Below are 21,536 nucleotides of genomic sequence, written 5' to 3'. Positions count from 1 at the left end.
TAATGTTGTTTTCCATCACGAACTTCTTATTATTAAATCACTTTTTTCTATTAGAAAGAAATACTAGTAGTCAAATTTATAGTTTAGTTTGATATAATGCTAGTAAAGTAAATTCGTATGGCTTTTGTAGGTGGGGAGTCCCTTTCGGGAAGGTCCCACCGCCTGAATATATAATTTAAGCCGTCAATGGGCCTCACGACTGTCATACTTCAGCCGGAACCGAGTTTAACGTGCCCATCCAATAACACGGATAATGCTAGTCGTTCTTTTTAATAGAAAAAAGTGATTGTTATTATGTTGAAATTGATCATGTTATAAACTGTAATTTGTTTACATATTGATTCATAGTTTTCTTTATAATTAATTCAATTCTCCGATGTACAGTAATTAAATTAATTGTCATTCAACATTTAACATTAAATGAATAAAGGATAGCATAAAAGATTGATGTGTTGAAATTGACCATGTTTTTCTTTTAAAAAACGTTATAAATATCTTTTCTGAAACTGTGGTGAACAAAAAATATATCCATACAGTTTTCCAGGATTTTGCAAGTTTTAATAATTTTTAGGTATATTCTTTCGTGAATTAATAAATATTTAAAAAAAAGTTATCAATATATTTTCTGAAACTGGTGAACAAAAAATATATCCATACAGTTTTCCAGGATTTTGCAAGTTTTAATAATTTTCAGGTATATTCTTTCGTGAAGTAATAAATATTTAGATTTAAAGGTGCGAACCGAACTAGTAAGTCGCGGTGAGGTTCGATGCCACTAAACAGCTTTGCAGTTATAGAAGCATTTGGAGTAATTGATATGGATATAGAAGAACGCCAGCAAGCTTAAATTTTTATGTCTACCCTGATCGTTCTTGTTCGGACCTAAGAGCTATAGTGGATTACACTAGTACATACTAATTTACGTCGTAGTAAATTACTATTGCTTAGATTAAAGTTTAGAACGGCAACTTAACATAGCTCAAATCTCTCCTAACAGAACAAGTTACATTTCTTGCAATTACACAGTATTAGGCGGTCTATCTAATGTTATTATTATTATACATTTCAATAATAATAGTAAAATAATGAAATTGCTGTACTCTATGTTAAGCCTACAACTAAACTATTTTCACATTACAAATTCGTATTCTGATTGTATAAATAGTTTATCTCATAAAGCTATTAAGGATAAGAATAAGCATACAGCCTATTGAACCGTCGAAGCATATATTATGCTTTGAGCTGAACCGTCCTGATTGTAGTCAAAAATACACGTTGTTTATAAATGAATATGGAGGGTTTGAAAAAAAATTGTTTTATTAAACTTACGGATTTAAATTGAAAAAACTATACATTTAAACAATTTAAACTTCAGTTTCCTTAGCATTTATAATTATGTATTCAGTAATTGTGGCATCTATCCGGTGTGTTAATGAAGTCACAAACGTAAAAATTTCATGGCGTTAGGTGAGGAGGTACGTGGTCGTGGAGGCCATGCATAGCAAGCCCTGTCATTGTGGTGGGAATATTACAATAGTGTTAACAATCAAAACTGAGTTGCTCTCCCACTTGACTTATATAATAAAAAATGTAAAGACTATTCAATTTTTTAGATATAATGAAATTATTGAAACGCAATAGAATATATCAAGTAGGCCTACCCTTTTATTTTATGACAGCATAACTAGTTTCAACTCTTCAAGATCCATTTTAATGTATGGTTTTTGAAGAGTTGAAACTGGTTATGTTGCTCTAAACTAACAGGGTACTTGCTGACGTTTATTGTGTTTCAATGTAAGGGCTGCACCATCTACGACTACATAATATAGGTTTGGTTGAATTTATTATGATGTGTTTCATTCCGGGTTTAAACCTACAGCTGATAGTTCTCCGCTCAAACCGGGATGGTGTTAACGTGACTTAGGGCCATATGCACCATCTATGTTAAAACGCTGATCTACGATTAAATGAACATCACATTTGTTATGATGTTCAACCCATTCCGGGTTTAAACCAACAGCTGATCTATTTCGTATTTTTAGTGATAATATATTGTTGAATATTTCTTTTATGTTTGGTTTCGAAGCATCTAAATTTAAAAATCTACTTTATGAGAATAATATTAAGGACTGAAAATTTTGTGTAGTGAACAACAAGAGAACCTATTTCGGACTAAGTGTAATCTTATTTAAATTTGGCAGAGGAATAGCACAAGGTCATCTTATTTTTCTCTCCCTATCATTTAAATGGTGTACTTATTGTATGAATCGATAAAGAATAAAGTTTATACCGGGATGGTGCATATGTGCATATGAGTCTAATGTAACATACAGTATTACAAAGAGTTACAACCCTGGTATTCGTTTATAAACATTCTGTATAAAGCATCTTGCCATATTGGCAGGGTTGGACTACAATATTACTGTATAAAGAGTTATATATAGGCCCGGTTGCACAAAAGCCGGATAAATTTTAATCGTGATTAATTTCACGAGAACCAATCAGGGAAGGCTTTCTCGAAAAAAGGCTTCTTTGATTGGTTCTCGTGCAAAGCCTTCTCTGATTGGTTCTCGTGAAACTAATCACGATTAAAATTTAACCGGCTTTTGTGCAACCGGCACATAGTATCGTTATAAAGTAACTGTAGGTTGAACTTGTCGCTTGGCTCTAATCTATAGTTTACTGTAATCTAAGTTTTACTCGAACTTGACGTCAAGTAAAGACCGGTTCCAAAGTCTTATATGCTTACGTCCTTAAAAAGAACTGAGTGGTACCATACTTTGTCAAAAGCACAATATTGAATATAGACTGACTTGCACAAATGCTTTGATTAAAAATCATTGTATTTTGTTTGACAGTAAATTCCCCTTATTGAACTGTATTCTTGATATTATGATACATTCAACATTTTTCTTACTATTACTCACGAGCAGACCAACAGGTCCATGTGAGTAGAGTTTCAATTATTTTGTGAAATAGTTTAAACATAATCTTCTTTAAATTAGTAAATTTACTGATGTTTTATGAATCTGAATTTTTTAGTGAAACAATAAATTCAATTCAATTCTTTTCCAAATAGGTGGTAATCTTCTTATAACTACTTAAATTCTTTGAACCGTATTAATTACAAGTATAAATTATTATTGATGTATACATTTGAATGAAAAAATGTTATAAACTTGGAAATTATCTTGTTATAGTTACAATATTCTAAAAAAAAACACTAATATTATTATTTATTCCAGACTTTCAATGAATATTGAGATTGTAATTTAGTTGAACATTGTTCCAACATCTTAATTGTGATCATTACCAGTAATAATATTTCATTGTATTAATTTATTGATTAACAAAATGAAAAATGTTACCATTAAGTTATAACAGTTCTCTATTGGCCTAGCTTACTACAATGAAGCTTGTAAATTGTTTTTTGAAAATGATAATTAATCTCTAATTAGCTTCTCTTCATAATGCGTATTTTCTCACGAAAATAAAAAAATATGATATATTTCTCTGATTTGTGTTAGTGCTGTAAGATAGTCAAGATGCATTTGCATACTTTGCACAATATTGTTTGACTAAATTGATGAAAAATAATTTCGTATGTAATAAAGAAAATATTCTCATATAGTAACTTGAATTATTTATTGTTTTTCCAACTGATTATAATCTAGATTATTGTTCCTTATTTATTTTCAAAGAGATACTATTATTTTTTAATTGAATAGAGTAGAACCACAGACTTCTTCTCTGTGCTGAACCCTGTAAATAGAATTAAATTTGAGTAACCTCCTATCTGTTTTCTTCCTAGACACTTCGGTCATTTTGAGTCTTTGAGAAAAAAAAATGGTAAAAAGAAGGGTTCTAGTGTATTCAATGAAAAAAAAAATAGATGAACTGATTCAATATTTAATTTTATGCTAGTTGTAACTTGCCCATCATTTAATGGATTTCAATAAAAATTGGCATCTATTAAAATGTAATAAGATGTACTGTAAAATTATATAGAAAGAATGTGGCTTAATATTTTTATACATTCACATATTAAACCATATTATTGGGTATCTACCAGCATAGTAACTACTGATATACAATTTTCTATAAACGACCTACCCTATCCATATATGAACATAAATCAGTAAATTTAATGGAATATCTCAGTAGGTAACCATTATTTGGTGGCAATTTTTTTGGTGTCATCTTTTTTAAGACAAGTCTTCATCTTCATTGCTTATCAGTATTGTGATATTTTTTTAAAATGTGCACAACTCAGTACATTTCATGGAATATACCAGAATATTGTAATTTTCAGTAACCATTGGCCAAATGATTTTTGATAACATTATGTGTGTTCTAAGGTGGACAAGCCTTATGCTTATGATAAATTCAATTTGGAGTCCATTGCAACCAATGATAAGTCCATAATATCTTGAGTTACCGTATTAATATATTACAAAAAAGATGCACTATTCAGAACATTAAATTTAACGTTAAATTTTAAAGGAAAAGTTTATAAAAACGTTGTCAAAAAAGTTTATAAATGCTGCACACATTTGATTGGGTAAAATTGATTAATATTTTGTAATTGATTTATAATTTTATATTAATTGATTATAATAAACTTGATGAATTGGCAGTATGGTGGTTCTCCTCAATTGTTGAGGAGTACCTACTGTAGCCCCATAGGCCTACCGTAGTATATTATTATATATTCTAAAATGTATTATCATGATACATAATCATTATCCAACTAACAAATCAAATAGCTCCCATGAAATACGGAGCTAATTCTTTTAATTAATTTATAATTATTAAAGAATACATAATTTATAATACTCTTACCTGTAGCGATGTCCTCACTTATATTGCTAATATGGTGAGGACCTCGTGAGGTCCACGTTATAATGGCAGGATTTGATTAGCAATAATTGTATAGCTATCCTTGTCCATCATTCAACAAAATGAATAGCGCTATATCTTACCCACTTTGCTCTGTTGCCAGATCGTTCCTTAACAATGTGGAAATATAATTAATTAGCAAAATATTCAATATTGATTGTTGAAAAATATAATGTATTGCTTGATAAAATATAATTGATTATTTTGAACAAGAATGAACAGTTAATATTATATTAAAAAACCGGTAGCAGTTACCCTCCATAGAAGGCACTGAAAAGACAGAGGATCGGCAACGTTATTCTCCTAACTTTTCCCCTTACCATTATAACGTAGACCTCACTATACCGGTAGCTGTCTTTGCTTTCGATGAAGTGTGATATTTGGACAACGGGATGATTCAAGCAACTGCATTTCTCATTAGATATCTAAACTTCAGTGCCAGCACAACTTTCCATTCCTCCAACAGAGTGATAGAGCAGACAGCAAATGATTGTGATCTAGATGGCACTTGTTGCAAACTGACTGAAACAGTTTTGTGATGTCGGCGCTCTTCGTGTTTTCTATTTTTCAATTCTTTTTAAAAATTAATTACATTGCAATAAATTGCAATCAATAGAATTAAATTTTAAAATTTGATTATTCAGTTTGTGCCGGCTTCCAAGTGTTTTTTCCTTACTGTACTTAGTTCATCTTTTTAGTCTTCTGAATAGTGTAAGTACTGTATTTAAACTATCCGTTAAATTCAAAAATCTCCACCATATTTTTTAATACCTACAAGTTTTATTCATTTCCATAGTTAGAATAGACATTAAAAAATATAAGTTAATTTTTAATAATACGTAATCTGTATATCTTGAAGTGCATTTAGAGACATGTCGAGTCGAAACGCAGCGTCATTACAACCGTCACGGCTAGTGCAAAAAATAACCTAAAAATACATTAGATTCGATGACACTTTAGATGTTTTATAAACGTTATGGCGACAAATGAACTTACTTACATGTTTTGTTTTCTCCATAGTCTGTGACCAGGGAATCTTCATATTTCTCCTTTTAGTAGGAGTTTGTGAGTCGGCAGTCTCCTGTCACAAGTCTGAAAGTATGTTTCTCCACATACTCCCAACACTTTATAATAGGACCGCGCTGTCAAGTATTATTTTAGTGTAGCAGCAAACAAACTATTGTCTTCAAGTGCCTCAAGCTTTGACGGCAGCAGGTTCGAGAAGTATGCATCGGCATGTGCTGGGTGCTCGGGACTCCTTGTATTTTTTTATTTGTTGTAGATATGCTTGTCACCCTTCAATGTGGGTTTTCCTCTCCATGCCAAAATCTTAGACTTGAGGATTACTTGTGAGATTACTGTCACTTGTTCAAATTCTTTGAAGAGTGGCTTACAGTGTTCCAACATGCTTACTCCCAGACTTTTTCTCAGAGTCTTCTTTTGGATGATGAGTGTCTTGTCGAGATTTATCTTTGATGCTAAGCCCCATGCTACGATACCATATCTCATGCACATCACCCCTGGTAGGCAAAGTATAGACACAGTGGAAGGCCTTTATAGCTGACCTGTGAATGAGAAGATTGAAAACAGTGAGAATCTTCTCACTCACAAAGAGAGGTCTTCAATGTGCTAAAAATTCGGCCCCACAAAGAATCCGGATGGCCTTCTTCTGCACCAGCTGTATATCTTTTACCTCAGAGGCACCACCCCACAAGGTGATACCATATGCCATCACACTTTGAAAGAAGACAAAGTAACACATGCGGAGGTGGGCCACTGGTTTACGTCTTCTCAGGCTCCTGAGCGATTAGAGCACCCTGCTCAACCTGCCGCAGACCACCTGAATGTGCCCACCCCAGGAAAGCTTACGGTCCAGAAAGAAACCAAGGAGCCTCACTGGAAGGAAATCATATAGCACTCCATTCCTGAGGCCAAACACAATTTTTTGAGTCTTCTCGCCATTGAGAAGGAAAAGATTTGCCCAAAACTAGTCCACAAGAGCCCTCCCCAGATGCACACATCATTCTGCCCAGGTCAGCCATCTCACCACTGATATCCAGCATTCAGGTGTCACAGCATAACACACCACAGTCCTGTCTCTGAAAAGGGAAACATCATTAATCATAATGAGAAACAGGAGAGGCCCCAGCACAGAGCCCTGGGAGACCCCACAGCTCACTGATCTAACTTGAGACCTTACACCATTCGCTAGCACTATCTGCTCACGTCCCTCCTGGTAGGAACGGAGAAGCACCAGAGGGCTGTCACCAATTCCATAGGAAGCAAGCTTGGCCAAAAGAGTAGCATGGTCCAGGGTGTCAAATGCCTTGCTAAGGTCAAACAGTGTGAGTTCAGCAAGGCCTCCCTTCTCATAACTTGCATGAACCTTGAGAACAATATATGGGAGGTGAATAAAGCATGATACGCCATGAATGCTGCCTTTCTACCCGATATATAGAATATTCTTTGAATTACTTGAGCTGCCGATAATAGCTTTTAACTTAACTTCTCAATGTGATGCTGCCAAGATAATTTACTGTCTACCTTAAAATCGTTGTTCGTATGTTATGGGTTTGAATTAAATTAGATGCGCGGCTATAAGCAGGCGTCTCGAGACGTCTCTAAAGAATTTCACCTTTAAGGTGTGTAAAACTTGTGGCAAAAGCGTGAGGCTATTAATTTTTGATGTTACGGTAATATTGATTCATTATATTATGATTACAAATCAATATTTTTTTGGACATTTTGAGAATGGCATAATTAACCAAAAGTTGTCATGTCTTAGAAAAAAACAGAGAGAATGATAATCGTTAATTCAATTGAAAAACCATGGAGTTCTCCGTGAAAATAAATCGTAAAATTATAAGTTGTATATTGAACCATTCTATTTTATAAGAAATCATATTAAGTTAGGATAGGGCTATATAAAAGAGAACTAGATATTAAGAGATATTCAAGAGCTATATATTAACAATTTATCATATTTTCAGATCCAGAAACATGCTCTCGGTAAAAGATATGAGCATTCACTTCCTCGTAACCAGTGAGAATGACAAGGACATCAGCGATGAAATGAAAAAAACATTTCAAGTAAGTCAATTTTCCAAATCAAAAGCTTATTGTTATGCCTAGTCCACACACTCGCCAAGTTGCTGGCCAAGCGATGCTGGCCTTTGCTCGCGAAAACGAATGGGTGCGAGCCATCCACACTCTTGCTCTCGTCATCATCTCTACGCACTTGGCGAGAGTGTGAATGCGGCAATATACTATTCAAGGTAACTCAAATATATATCCTGATGCTTCGTCCACACTCCTGCCAAGTTGCTGGCCAAGTGGCTTTTGCTTGGCCGCGTTGTCATCCACGCTGCAATGTGGCCATTTGTGGATGCTCGGCTGGCCACTCGCCTTTGCTTAGCTGGTCTCCGCTCGACAAATATCGGAGCAATGGCAAACGAAGGGCAGTGAGGGCTAGCGCTGGCAAAGCAGCCATCCGCACTCTCGCGCTCGTCCTCATTTGTACGCATTGGGCAAGAGTGTGGATGCGGCATATAAGCTACTAATACTTCTATTTTAAACATTTTTCAAATATTTATATTAAACATTTTTGGAAGGAGTATTAAGAATTGTACTGCTACATTAAAAACTTTTAAATTTTATTCAGGAAGATCCAATGTAACTCATAGACGAGATGTGTCCAATAAAGAATGCATGCTTTGTGTAAAGCTATGTTTTGATGATGTAAATAATTAACAATTCCCATAGAAACATAATGCTTCCTTTGTTACTGATTCTATGTAAAATTAGAAAAAAAATTCTGTATTTGCCAGAACATATTACAATATGTATAAGCTTGTGATATAATACTGTTGCGGGTTTCTACACTAATAAAACACTTGAGGTGATTTAAATACTAATTAGCTTCATTACTTATAAAACTATAACACACGGGAGTAAAACTAGACACAACTATAAACTGATAAACTATCTTGAAATTAAACTGAAATACCACTAGCGTACGTTAAGTCACTAACTAGTATAGTCTTCTATCACTTTATCACGTCTCTGTCACGATTAGAAGCAGCGAACGCTCGACTCTAGCTTCTCAATTGTTACTGAGTGAAACACGCGTCATTTTATATAGGGAACAAAAGTCTCGAGAATAATCTATAGGTGGGGCTAAAACGACCGACCAATCGCAGCGCATGGAAATCGCCAGAAGATTCCGGAACACGCTTGTCATTGGTCGACGGCTCCCTGCACCAAGACTTGAACTCACTTGAAGAATCTAGAAGCCCTTCGCCTCTGCCGCCACTCTAAATGCCTCATCCATAACACTATAAAAATTCAGTGTAGCCTATATGATGCATAACACAAAATACAGTACACAACACTGAGTACATAGATGCAACAGGGAAAGCAGCATGTAGTGTGTTTAAATGAGATTTGAGACAATTTTCTTGTTTCCAGGACTGCAAAGAGGCAGGATTGAAACCGAAATTCGTAACTGAAGCTGCTGTGAAAGAGTTATTGAGGGAGGAGAAAACGAATAAGTCTATTATTGTCGAAAAATTTGAAGGACATCTATTTGAATACTTGAAGAGACAAAAATGCTAGTAAGTACATTCAATAAAATTATATTTTTTTCACCGCTGTATGATTACATTTACTAAAAAATTTTACTTCACCAACTAGTTTACTTTACATTTTTACATTTTAGCAAGATGTTCTTGCTCTGTGGTTAGTAAAGATAGTTATAAGTCCAAGTTCATGATCTCTGCTATTTGAACCTACAAATTGAAGTACTCTGGTGTAAAAATAGTAATAGTGTAATAATTTCTTCCCATTCTTGTTAATCTCTTAACACTTCTGGTTCAATACACAATGTACCCTCGTACACAATGTCCATATAATATTATATATTGTACACTTTCGAAATTAATTGATAACCTAAACGATTTAGTGTTCTCTGTGCCTTGATAATTTATCACTCAACATGCTAAATTTTCGAAACTTATGAATTCCAAAGGAGCTGAGATTTATGGCATTGATTGAGAAGCTTTGTTGTCTTCAGTTAGAGAACTATATTTTTGTTGAAGTTGATGCCCACATATGCCGGTGGCTTGTGCGTGGGTAATGAGTGTGACCTACAATTCTAGGTGGGTAGCGAACCACTGAGAAATGAGTTTGCGGCTTATAGTTTGTCTGTCTGTTATAGTGAGGTCCTCGTTATAATGGCAGTATATGATTAAAATTGGTGTTGCTATCCTTGTCTATCATTCGGATAGCCTATCCTTCTCTACCTCTGCAACGTAGAACATTTTTCAACAATGTATAAATATGATTAATTAACAAAATAATCAATCTCATTTATGAAAATTTATTATTAAATACTTGAAAAATATTTTTTCTTCACGAATAAAATATAACAGATTATTTTAAACAAGAATGAACAGTTGTTATCAGGAGAACCAGTATCAGCTATCTCTATAGATGGTAGTGGCTAGCTGTTTACCCTGTTGTCAATATTTGCAGTAGCAGAAGTCTTCGGGGTGATTTACAGCATTTAATTGGGATTTTAGTTTAATAATAATTAAACATACTATTGTAATATATTGTCACAAAGTGAATTTGTGACGGCAGGAGAATTGTCCCATAGGTCAGTGGTTGAAGGGACGGATTCAAGGATCCAAAGGTTCAAAGAACCCCACACGTCATCCGAAGCTTATTGTGTTCCCAACTACGTTAGTTAGTCAAACCAATACCTGTGTCCTTTACAAGAACTAGGAGTTTTCCCCTTTACTAACATCCCATTCATCACCTGGTTGCTTGCAGACAAACAGAGCCATTCTCCTTGCCCCTTGTCTCTCGCAATCCAGTGTGATATGCTTGGCAGTCTCTTCAGACTGATTGGTCCTGGTGACCTACTTGAGTTCCACCCCTGGCTTTCTTTGTAGGTCCTTCCGCTGAGGAAAGGGTCGACAAATTGCCTCTAGGTCGCCCGGCTACCCATGACTCAGCCTCTGGATCCACAATTGTGCCTGCAGTTTCACCCATCTCTGGTCTCTTGGTTTTTTACTTTTGTGTTCCTGAAGCACCCATTTCAGATTGAGGAACCTGCCCTGATGGGGCAGATCCACTACCTCCGTAAACAAAGCCTTAGTGCATTCGTGTGACGTCAGCACAGGTAGGGCTCCTACACAATCAAAACACTAGCTGATATAGATCAGCTGAAATCATCGAATTTTTATTGGTGTAGGAGCCCTACCTGTGCTGACGTCACACGAATGCACTACGGCTTTGTTTGCGGAGGTAGTGGCAGATCCCGATTGGTTTGGAGGCAACTTCTAGAGTTGCCTTGGGGTTTGGTCTGTTTATGTCGTTCCCATTAACAGCTAGGGAATTGGAGTCAACCCAGCCAGAGCCCCGCATGTCCAGGCAAGGCTAAATACTACAGGAGGGCGCCCAGTATCCTGCAGGCACCGTTAGAGACACCATATAAAAGCCTCACCCATTAGCATGGTCTACATCACACCTGGGGTTGGCCTAAGAAGAAGTAAGAATATGACCAAGGAAGGCCGACAGATAGAAAAGAAAGGAAGAATGGCACAAAGCTAAGTCAATGGAAAAAGTGCCATTCTAGAAATGAAAAGTTCCAAAGCATATCAAGAAGGAGAAGAAGGTTTATGGAAAGGGGTCCCTTTTAGTCGCCTCCTACGATGAGCAGGAAAAGCACCACCCATCAGCACGGTCCACATCACACCTTGGGTTGGCCTAATAAGTAAGAATATGGCCAAGGAAGGCCGACAGATAGAAAAATAAATAAAGAATGGCACAAAGCTAAGTCAATGGAAAAAGTGCCATTCTAGAAATGAAAAGTTCCAAAGCAAAGGAGAAGAAGGAAAGGGGGTCCCATTTAGTCGCCTCCTACGACAAGCAGGGATGCTGTGGGTGTATTCTGGTTTTCAACAAATTATTGAGTACGATGATCGACTCAGAGCTCCCCAAACCCAAATAAAATAAATTATTATTTGACTTGATACTATATACAGTGGATTGTTTGAATTAATTTTCTATAAGAACATTCTAAATTCAAAATCTTTTGTGATTATTTTGGGATAAGTAGGTATATGTGTTTAAAACTGCTGAAGAATCATAGCCTCTTTTTTGGACTAATATGCAATCAAAATTCGGGAATGGAATATTAAGGACTATAAATCCTGTTTTTTTGTTTCCAATCATTTTATTTTATAATTACATATCCGTTTTAAAACCAAAGTGAAAAGGATGCTTTTAGGGAACCCACTGTACAGTGTTGGAGAGTTCTTTGATCTCCCTTGTGATATTATAAATAATTTCTTCCAAGCTGACTGACATATTTATATAATTACGAGAATTGTTATGTTATAATTATTGATTGATGTTTATAGGTATGTTGTAACCTGTATTTTTTTATATTGAGATGTTTATATGTGACATGGCCCACTGTACTATTTTAAGTATTTATCGGCTAATAAATATATTTCTATTTCTATTTATGATTAAGTTGTTTTGTCATTGTTGTTAAATAAATAAACCCACAGGGGGCAACTTCATCATAATCATCCTCATCTGAGAGATTGCTAGCCGACCAGCTAGTGCACGGAATATTGACTTGAGGTATGTTGTCTTGAAGTTGTTTTTCAGTTTCGACGGCTACTGCAATTATCATTATTAACATCATCACTTCATCCTTTCATTATCATCAACTTCTTCATTCCTTGCCTCTCACCTTGTCACGTGATCTTATGGCGTGATACTCTTTTCTGCGCATCTTCTTCTGGGCATTCCCCCTTTACCCCTTGGCCACCGTTTTGCAGCCCGTGGTCTAGCCTGGCCGGGCCGCTATTTAGTGAGTTATTCGGTAGCTTAGCTAGTGTAGAGATCTCGGTGATTCTTCGCTACGCAAAGATAACTTGAAGGGTGAAACAGGTGTATCTAATAATTGACCGAGCAAAGTGAGGTCTAAGATTCAAGTCGACGGTTTGGCATCTCTCTTAATGTTTAAATGTTTGAATGTCTATATGTTGCGCATTTACGGCGAAACGCGTTAATAGATTTTCATGAAATTTGACAGGTATGTTCCTTTTTTAATTGTGCGTCGACGTATATACAAGGTTTTTGGAAGTTTTGCATTTCAAGGATAATATAAAAGGAAAAAGGAGCCTCCTTCATACGCCACTATTAGAGTAAAAATCAGACTATAGAATTATTCATCATAAATCAGCTGACAAGTGATTACACAGATGTGTGGAGAAGCCAGTCTATTGCTGTATTTCCATAAGGTCTATAGTTTCAATCAGGTACTTGTGGATGAGAATACTGCGTGAGGTCTACTGTTCACAGAACTACTAGTATTTACAATAACACGTTATTACAATAATTTATTTTGTTTGTGTGTCGTAATTTTAAATTTGAAAAAAATGTTCTCATGTTCTAGTGTATGTGGACCAAAGTGCCTTCAAATTTGCCTAGCAGAAAAAAAACCGTTGCCACAAAATAAATCGCCTGTGTTCATTACTGCGATGAGAGATTTGGTTGTTTCTGCCTCCAACATTCCACCACAGATCAAGGTATTTAAAAAAATTTAAACTTCAATATTTTTAAAATGCTTGTTCAGTATTTCCAGAGAACTTGAACTGTTTCAAAATCTATTGTTTATATTCTCAACGTCTTCGTTCATAATTTATTCGAAAAAGGCGTTCTTGAAATAGGTAGTTCAAAATAATTGTTTCTGGAAGTTTGCTTTATTTATAATTATAATAATAATAATAATAATAATAATCCTTTCCTTTCCTTTTCCTTCGTCCTGGTACCCCCAGAAGAAAGGAGTTTATTATAGAAAATATAACAAACAAAACAAATGAAGAATAATAAAAAAAAGCAAGAATGACAAAAGATAAGAAGATTCCTTTTCAGTGGAAAATTTCAAATATTATAAACCAGACGAATTATAAATTCTCCAAAACCTTCTTTGACTGGAGGAGTCAAGTTTTACATTATATTAAAAAAAAAAAACCATAGAAATAGTACATTGATATAAATCAATCAGTGATCCCAAAATAATAATTTTCAATTCAAATCATATCAAAAGAAAAATAGTTGAGTAGAAAAAAAAATTGATACATTGATAATAATTCATTTAATTGTATTGTGTAGCAATAAAATGATAAAACAATGGGATTTCAGTTGTTGCTTATCACAAACAATAATACACAAGAAAAAAAAATATATATATAAAAAAAGAAAGAATTTATGAAGATCATTCAAATTCACTCAAATAATTTAACAGAAAGTGTTTCATCTTATTTAATAATAATAATAATAATAATAATAATAATAATAATATAATAATAATAATAATATTCATAATAATTATTACATACAAGTACTGAACACTTCCAGTTATCTTCTCTGATACACTTCACCACTGTGTTTTAACCTTCTGTGGATGTGAACATTGCCATAAGAATCAATGTAATTATTTTTCTTGCCGACTAGGGAGAATTGATGGGAAGCGACACCTATTGAGTCCCTTGATGCACAAGTAAGTTGCACCCGCATTAATACGTGTGATATGTTGATTAGGTGCCAGTGGCAGTGAAGGCGTTGAAGCCAGGTTCGTCGACCGAAGACAAGTTGGACTTCTTCAGCGAGGCGGAGACGATGAAGCGCTTCGACCACAAGAACATTGTCAAGCTGCTCGGAGTCTGCATGAAGGAGGCGCCTCTCTACACCATTATGGAGTTCATGCTTTATGGTCAGTGCCACATAATTCAAGTATTTGCGGATAAATAATAAGGGCCAAGCCATATGAAGCGTTTTTCAGGCGTTTTCAGACAGCGTTTTATAGTCGGCAGGGCAGGAAGCTCCTCCTCTATTGGCTGATTATCATAACAGCATTATTTATATCATAAAGTATTGTTATCATAACAGCTGTGATAAGTTCTAAATAGTGTGTTTGTCATTTCGGTTTCAAAATTTTATAGTTTTTTCAAAGTTTAGAATTTTTTAATTATTTGTAATTAATTTAATTAAATTTAGAAGTATTTTTTTTTTAATTTAAAAATGATTTTTTGTGCGTTTTTAATTGTAAATTGAGTGTGTAATTTAAGAATTTTGAAATAACAAATAACCTAGCTACATTTGGACTGTTGCATAAATTAGAATTGGATCCGTTTTGGGCGTAAGCCTGTGATACTTTTCTGTAAGTTTTGTAATTTTGAATGATTGAATTGAATAAATAAATTATCAGCTGATTGGGTTGATGTTTGGGAATAAGCTGATAGTTAGCCGATCGCTGAGCTTCCTGCCCTGCCGACTCTAAAAACGCCTAAAAAACGCTTTGTATGGCTTGGTCTTAATATAGGTATTGGTTACTATATTATAGAATTTTCGACGAGGAACACAGTAACAGCAAGTTACTGGTGGCCAGTGCTTTCCATTACATCACTTTCCACCAATATCCATTCACCAAACATCTGTTCAAAGCAGCCTGCACACAGGGACATTAGTAACTTTCACTAGTTGTCTCGGCAACGCGGAATTCAAAATGTCCGGGGCTCAATTAATGTATATTGCATTTTTAATTCCTTGTTTCCGTGACGGCTAGTGGAATCCTGATGGAAGCTACTATTGTCCCCGTGTGCAGCGTGCTTCAGTGTAAATGGCTCGTAAAGACTGTTGCAGTAACGAAAATGTACCTTCATGCTGGATTCCCGCATATCAGTATCAGAGTCCGTTGTCGGATCAGTGAAAATATTCTTCTTGCGAGTTTAATGGGATTATTATACGAGAATGAACAGTTAATATTACATCAATAAACCTTTATCAGCTACCGTCTATAGAAGGCATTGACAAGACAGAGGATTGGCAACGTTGTTCTCCTATCTTTCTCCACTGCCATTATAACGTGGACCTCACCATAGTAGTTATTCTCCGTGAAGCTATGTGACGCTGGTAGTCTCTCATACTATGCCATTCTCACACTCTCACCCAGCCAAAACATTAGTAGACAAAATAATAATAAACAGCCAAAATAATAGACAGTAATGGGGCTTGAGTTAACAGAGATCGGCTCGAAATTTGGAACATAAACAACCTATACCATGGGATATCTACTTGTGCTATCTTTTCTGTATGTCTAAATAGTAGTGGGTTCGAATCCCGCCAAGCACTTGGCTTTTAGATCATGACATAATTTCTAATCAAACTATTAGTGCACAAGTGTGCACTTGAGTGGTCATCATTCAGCAAAAAACATAATTTGTTTAAAACTTTGCCAATATTGTAATGCTTGATTGACCACGGCTTCATTTCTATTCGTATTACCAATGCCCTATTGAATACTTATCTGTTGATCATTCAACAATAAATATTTTTTGTTTTCAACTTTGCCAATATTGTAATGTTTAATTGATCATGGGTTCATTTCTATCGTATTACCAATGCACAATTGAATACTCATCTGTTGATCATTCAGCAATAAATATTTTTTGTTTTCAACTTTGCCAATATTTTAATGCTCAATTGATCATGGCTTCATTTCTATCGTATTACCAATGCACAATTGAATACTTTATCTGTTGATCATTCAACAACAAATATTTTTTGTTTTCAACTTTGCCAATATTTTAATGCTTAATTGATCATGGCTTCATTTCTAATCTTATTACCAATGCACAATTGAATACTTATGTGGTGATAATTCAGCAATATATATGATTTTTTTTCAACCTCTCCAATATTGTAATGGCAGAAATTCTAATCACATTACGAATGAACAAGTAACTCAGGTGCTCATCATTCTTCAGAAAAAAAACATTATTTGTCTAATTTTGCCAATATTGTAATGTTTTATTGCAGAAAGCAATCGAAAAGGGCATTCCGATAATGACTGTTGAATGGGTGGATGCCGTTTGGAATGAGGGCATCAGAAGGAATGTACATGCTACCAACTCTCAGTTCAACAAATACAAATGTCCCGTTTTCCTGGATTTATTTGTGACTGTATCCAATATGCCGCAATCAGACAAGGAGAAAATCAAAAGGCTCATCAATAGCAATGGTAAGTAGTGATCAAAGTTGAATTCTATTTTACTCAACGATTTCTTCTCTTTTACACTCACTAAATCGCGTTAATTGATAATAAGTAATATTATTAATAATTGTTGATAATTACAAAAACTCGAATTATCTATGAATATATGTTTAGTCGACATATAAAAATAGTTGATTTGAAGAATACCCATACCAGACTTCAAGAAATCATTCATACCATAGAGAAAAGATTGCATGAGAAGATATCGTTTATGTTCCAAATTTCAAGCCGATTTTGTTAACTCAAACCGATTACTGTTGACTACACTATTATTAGAGTGTTGTTGGAAGTGTAGTAGTGTGAGAATGGCACAGTATGAGAGACTATCATATAGCTTTACGAAAAATACTATTAGGACTATCGGCTTGAATTAACAGTGAACATAAACGACCTACACCATGGGAAATCTTGTCCTATTTTGTTTCATTTTGAATTGTTGAATAGTATCCTGATTTTTTTCTTTTGAGTTGTATTTTTTTGTGAGAAATAAAATGTATTATTTCTATTAAAATGGGTTCTGTTTTATATTTGTTCTATATCTTAGTCTCTTCATAGGAACTACACTCTCTCAATTACAATTTATTTATATTATTCATATTAATCCCAATCTCTGTACAGTCTGGGCTCTGTAGTTTTGTCTATCGGCTGAGGGCTACTACACTACAATACTACCCGTTCAAAAACATTGAACATTTTTGCAAATGTATCTTTCTACAAGCAACAGATGCTCTTTTGTATCTTCTCAAAAGCAACGTGTTGCATCGGAAAAGGCGCTTTTTGGAGTTATGTCCTTTTAGCACAACACAGCCTATCAGCTGACATTCGTTCATCATGTCCGTTCCATTGTTGATGATACGTTGCAACTCTCTCATTCATAAAGAATCTCTGTTTGAAGGGAGCTTCGTTCGAGGAAGCTCTGTAGGGAGCTTCCTCTATCTAGGGTCTCTGAAGCCTCATTTTTTTGCAAAGCCGTGAATATCAACTTACCCCGCGAACCATACTTTGCCTATAAGTGACAGAGGCAAAGCTACGGGACGCGTGCTATATCTATGCTGATCCCATTTAGAATGGGATGAAAGTTTAGTCCAAGAAAAAATCCAAATATTTGTAGGATTAATAATACACTACAATACTACCCGTTCGTAAACATCGAACATTTTTGAAAATGTATCTTCCCATAAGCAACAGATGCTCTTTTGTATCTTCTCAAAAGCAACGTGTTGCATCCGAAAAGATACACAAGGAGCTTTAGATTGATGTTGTTGAACTTTTTCATAATTGAAGAGACTTTGAGATATTGTAATGATAAAATAAATTTTTTGATGATATCTGAAGTCTCTACAACTTTGTAGGATTGTTTATTCATCACCATTTTTATAACTTATAAATTGTCTCAATTCTTGTTGATTACAGGAGGAACGTACTCGAAAGAAATGAAGAAAAATGAAACGAGTGTACTGATCATTTCGAATGTGAAGAATAGTCAGAAGTTCACTTTTGCCCAGGAGTGGAAACTGCCCTGTGTCAGTCCGTTGTGGGTTTATGAGAGTGTCGAGAAGGGTTATGCTCTTCCCGTTGATGATTACGTCATGAAACCCACAGTTCACAGTTCAACGCCGACCAAGGATGACCAGCTAGAAAGAATGAGTAATTCTATTTTACTATTACTATTTGGGACAGAAACGACATTTCAAACGATTTAATCCAAAGCTAATCCTTTCCATAATTGAATACTTCCCTCCCCTCCTCTTCTAAACCTCCTCACACCTCATCTTTCGATATCAACTCAACCTTTTCCAACCTTTACTCCAGAGAAAATGGTTCGTACTTCGAAGTTGGATCGAAGTTGATAGGGCTCTCTATGAAATTTGGAAAAATTCTCCCAGATTATTTCAATTGAACCTGGTTTTCATTATTATAGTTAGTGGTAGAGTTCCCTGGACAAGTACTAACTATCTTGTGAACTCTCCCAATGAAAACGTTTATGGTAGAGTAGAGTCATGGTAGAGTACTAGTTTTAGTAGAGTAGAGAGGTATAGCACCGTGGGATAGTAGCCTACCACTTGCCTTCCCCCACCACCGCTTCTCACGCTACTTTATCACTACTATGCTAAAGAAAACAGTCTCGAGCTAGTAGACTAGAGTCGTGCTGTAGGCTATGAATTTTAAGAAGTATTGTTATTTATTAAAAAGTGTTAATAAGTGTTTAAGTGTTAATTTATCATAAAGTATTGACATTTTAAGGTTAGCTCTGTTCATTAGACAATACACTTTACCTACTATTTCCAATTGTAGTAAAAACAGTTACTCGACCAAGTAAGTAGAGTAGAGTGTTCTAGTGCATAGAGTGCTTGCGTAGCAGCATAGAGATCCCGGGTTCAAACCCTCTCATTACCAAACGTTTTTTAACCAGATCACTCCCGTGTTATCGGTTGGCACGTTACTGTCGGTCCCGGCTGAAGTATGACAGTCGTGAGGCCCATTGACGGCTTAAATTATATATTCAGGCGGTGAGACCTTCCCGCATGGGACTTCCCACCAACAAAAGCCGTACGAATTTACTTTTTTTAGTAGAGTAGAGTTAGTATGCAAGTTACTCGACCACTAACTCTACTAGTGAAAACCAGGCTTTATTGTGATTGTACTTATTTAATATTTATTCATTTATTTTATCATATACAAATACAATTCAGGTAAAAACAACATGCATTCGCCCAAAACTGCTTTAAACCTTAATTTAGAATACACAGTCTAGAGGTTATGTAAAAAAAATGTAAAAACTTAATTCAACCACTATTTTGAGTCCAAAAAAATGTATCTAACTACTACAATTTTGAATTTATCAGATTAATTAATTTCAAAATACAAATACAAAAAAATAATTGAATTACAACAAATACACATAGCAACCGACAGACGGAAGAAACAAACGTCTGCATACAGGCATGCTCAGACAGCTTGTCATTAATATGTGCGATATCTCAAATGTGCGAGTATTTCAACTTTTCGTTATCTCTGTTTATTATCTAAAATTATCGAAACATTTTAAATAATATTAACATATAGCCATTTAAAAGCCAAAACCCAAGCTCCCTGATTCCTTTTACCTATAAAGCCTAATTGAAGAACATAACATAAAAAACCTAAAAGGCTATGTTCATAAACTAGACAATTTGAAATCTCGAAGGTCCGAGGCACTCCCCTCAGACAAACAGACGGTTAACTAAGTGTGTTACATCTAGGGAGGGATTTTTGGTCCATTTGTGTGCATAAGTCTGTCTGCTGCTGTGTGTGTTTGCCTTGAAGCGTTACTATATTTATTTATTTATTTATTTATTTATTTATTTATTTATTAGATAGAGCGAACAATACAATATTTATTTGAACGCTAGTGAAATGAAAAGATAAGTTAAGATCAGGTTATAATATCATGACAAGTAAATGTACAGGGTAAACATAGATTATTGAACACATTTTGTAGGTGAATAAAAATTACGAATAGTAGTAGCGCGTGACATGACGCGCAAGTTGAGATCAGGTTATAATATCATGACAAATAAATGTACAGGGTAAACATAGATTATTGAACACATTTCATAGGTGAATAAAAATTACGAATAGTAGTTGTCGCAAACATTGGTGTAGCTGCTATGATTTGTGATGACCTTCAAAGAAACACAGACGGCTCAATGGTGGGGATGACAGAGCGTCAGGAGAATGCTATGTGTGTTCACAGAATCGGTTATTACCATTCAAACACGTTTTCGTTTAGAGTATGGCCGTGAAAAATAAGTTGTATGAAACGAAGTTATGAAATATTGATTAACTAAAACGAAGAATTGAAACCGTAATTCAAGACATCACTCCAGAAATAATCGGCAATGTTTTTACTTGAACTGTTGTAAAATGTTTTTCAACTGTTTTTTTATATTTATATTTTATAGCATATAGAATTTATATTTTTTTAGCACTACAGCCCAATATAAGATTTGGCCGCCTCCACTACAGATCTCCTCTCTTCTCGGTCATCTGTAATTCGTTTCCATCCTCTACATCCCATTTTTTGGAGATCGTCTCTTACTCCATCCTCCCTCCTCATTCTCGGTCTTCCTCTCTTCCTTCTTGAATGTAGCCTCTCCTTAAATATTATTTTAGGCATTCTGTTCTCATTCATTCTACAGATATGTCCAAACCACCTAAGCCGTTGCGCCTTTATGAATTTTACAATATTTCGGCCTTTTATCAATGCCTCGAGCTCTGAATTGGTTCTTCTCTTCCATTCCTCTCCTTCTTCAACTGGACCATAAATCTTTCTCAGAATTTTCCTTACAAAAACGCCTAGATGGTTCTTGTCTTCTTTTGTTAACGTCCAAGATTCACAGTAAGTTACATCAGGTCGAATCAGGCTTTCATATATTTTGAGTTTTGTATTTCTACATATGAGCCTGTTCTTCAAAAGTTTCAAGTTACTGAAGTATGCTCTATTTCCAGCAAATACTCT

General features: G+C 35.0%; 1 protein-coding gene across 1 annotated transcript in view; it reads left to right on the top strand.

The window, feature by feature from the left end:
• Positions 1–5,410: 5,410 nt before the first annotated feature.
• Positions 5,411–21,536, top strand: part of LOC111055149 (DNA topoisomerase 2-binding protein 1-B) — a 61,075-nt gene continuing 44,949 nt past the window's right edge. Inside the window, exons 1-7 of the mRNA XM_039429585.1 lie at positions 5,411–5,610; positions 7,890–7,989; positions 9,367–9,512; positions 13,376–13,511; positions 14,524–14,715; positions 16,801–17,002; positions 18,449–18,682. Coding sequence (XP_039285519.1) covers positions 7,900–7,989; positions 9,367–9,512; positions 13,376–13,511; positions 14,524–14,715; positions 16,801–17,002; positions 18,449–18,682 — 1,000 coding nt within the window. The 5' untranslated portion in view covers positions 5,411–5,610; positions 7,890–7,899. The remainder of the gene's footprint in view (positions 5,611–7,889; positions 7,990–9,366; positions 9,513–13,375; positions 13,512–14,523; positions 14,716–16,800; positions 17,003–18,448; positions 18,683–21,536) is intronic.

This window comes from Nilaparvata lugens, chromosome 5 (genome assembly GCF_014356525.2).
Source record: "Nilaparvata lugens isolate BPH chromosome 5, ASM1435652v1, whole genome shotgun sequence".
Classification (NCBI taxonomy): Eukaryota; Metazoa; Arthropoda; class Insecta; order Hemiptera; family Delphacidae; genus Nilaparvata; species Nilaparvata lugens.
The sequence above is the reverse complement of the archived record's forward strand: the minus strand, read 5'-3'. Positions and strand labels throughout refer to the sequence as shown.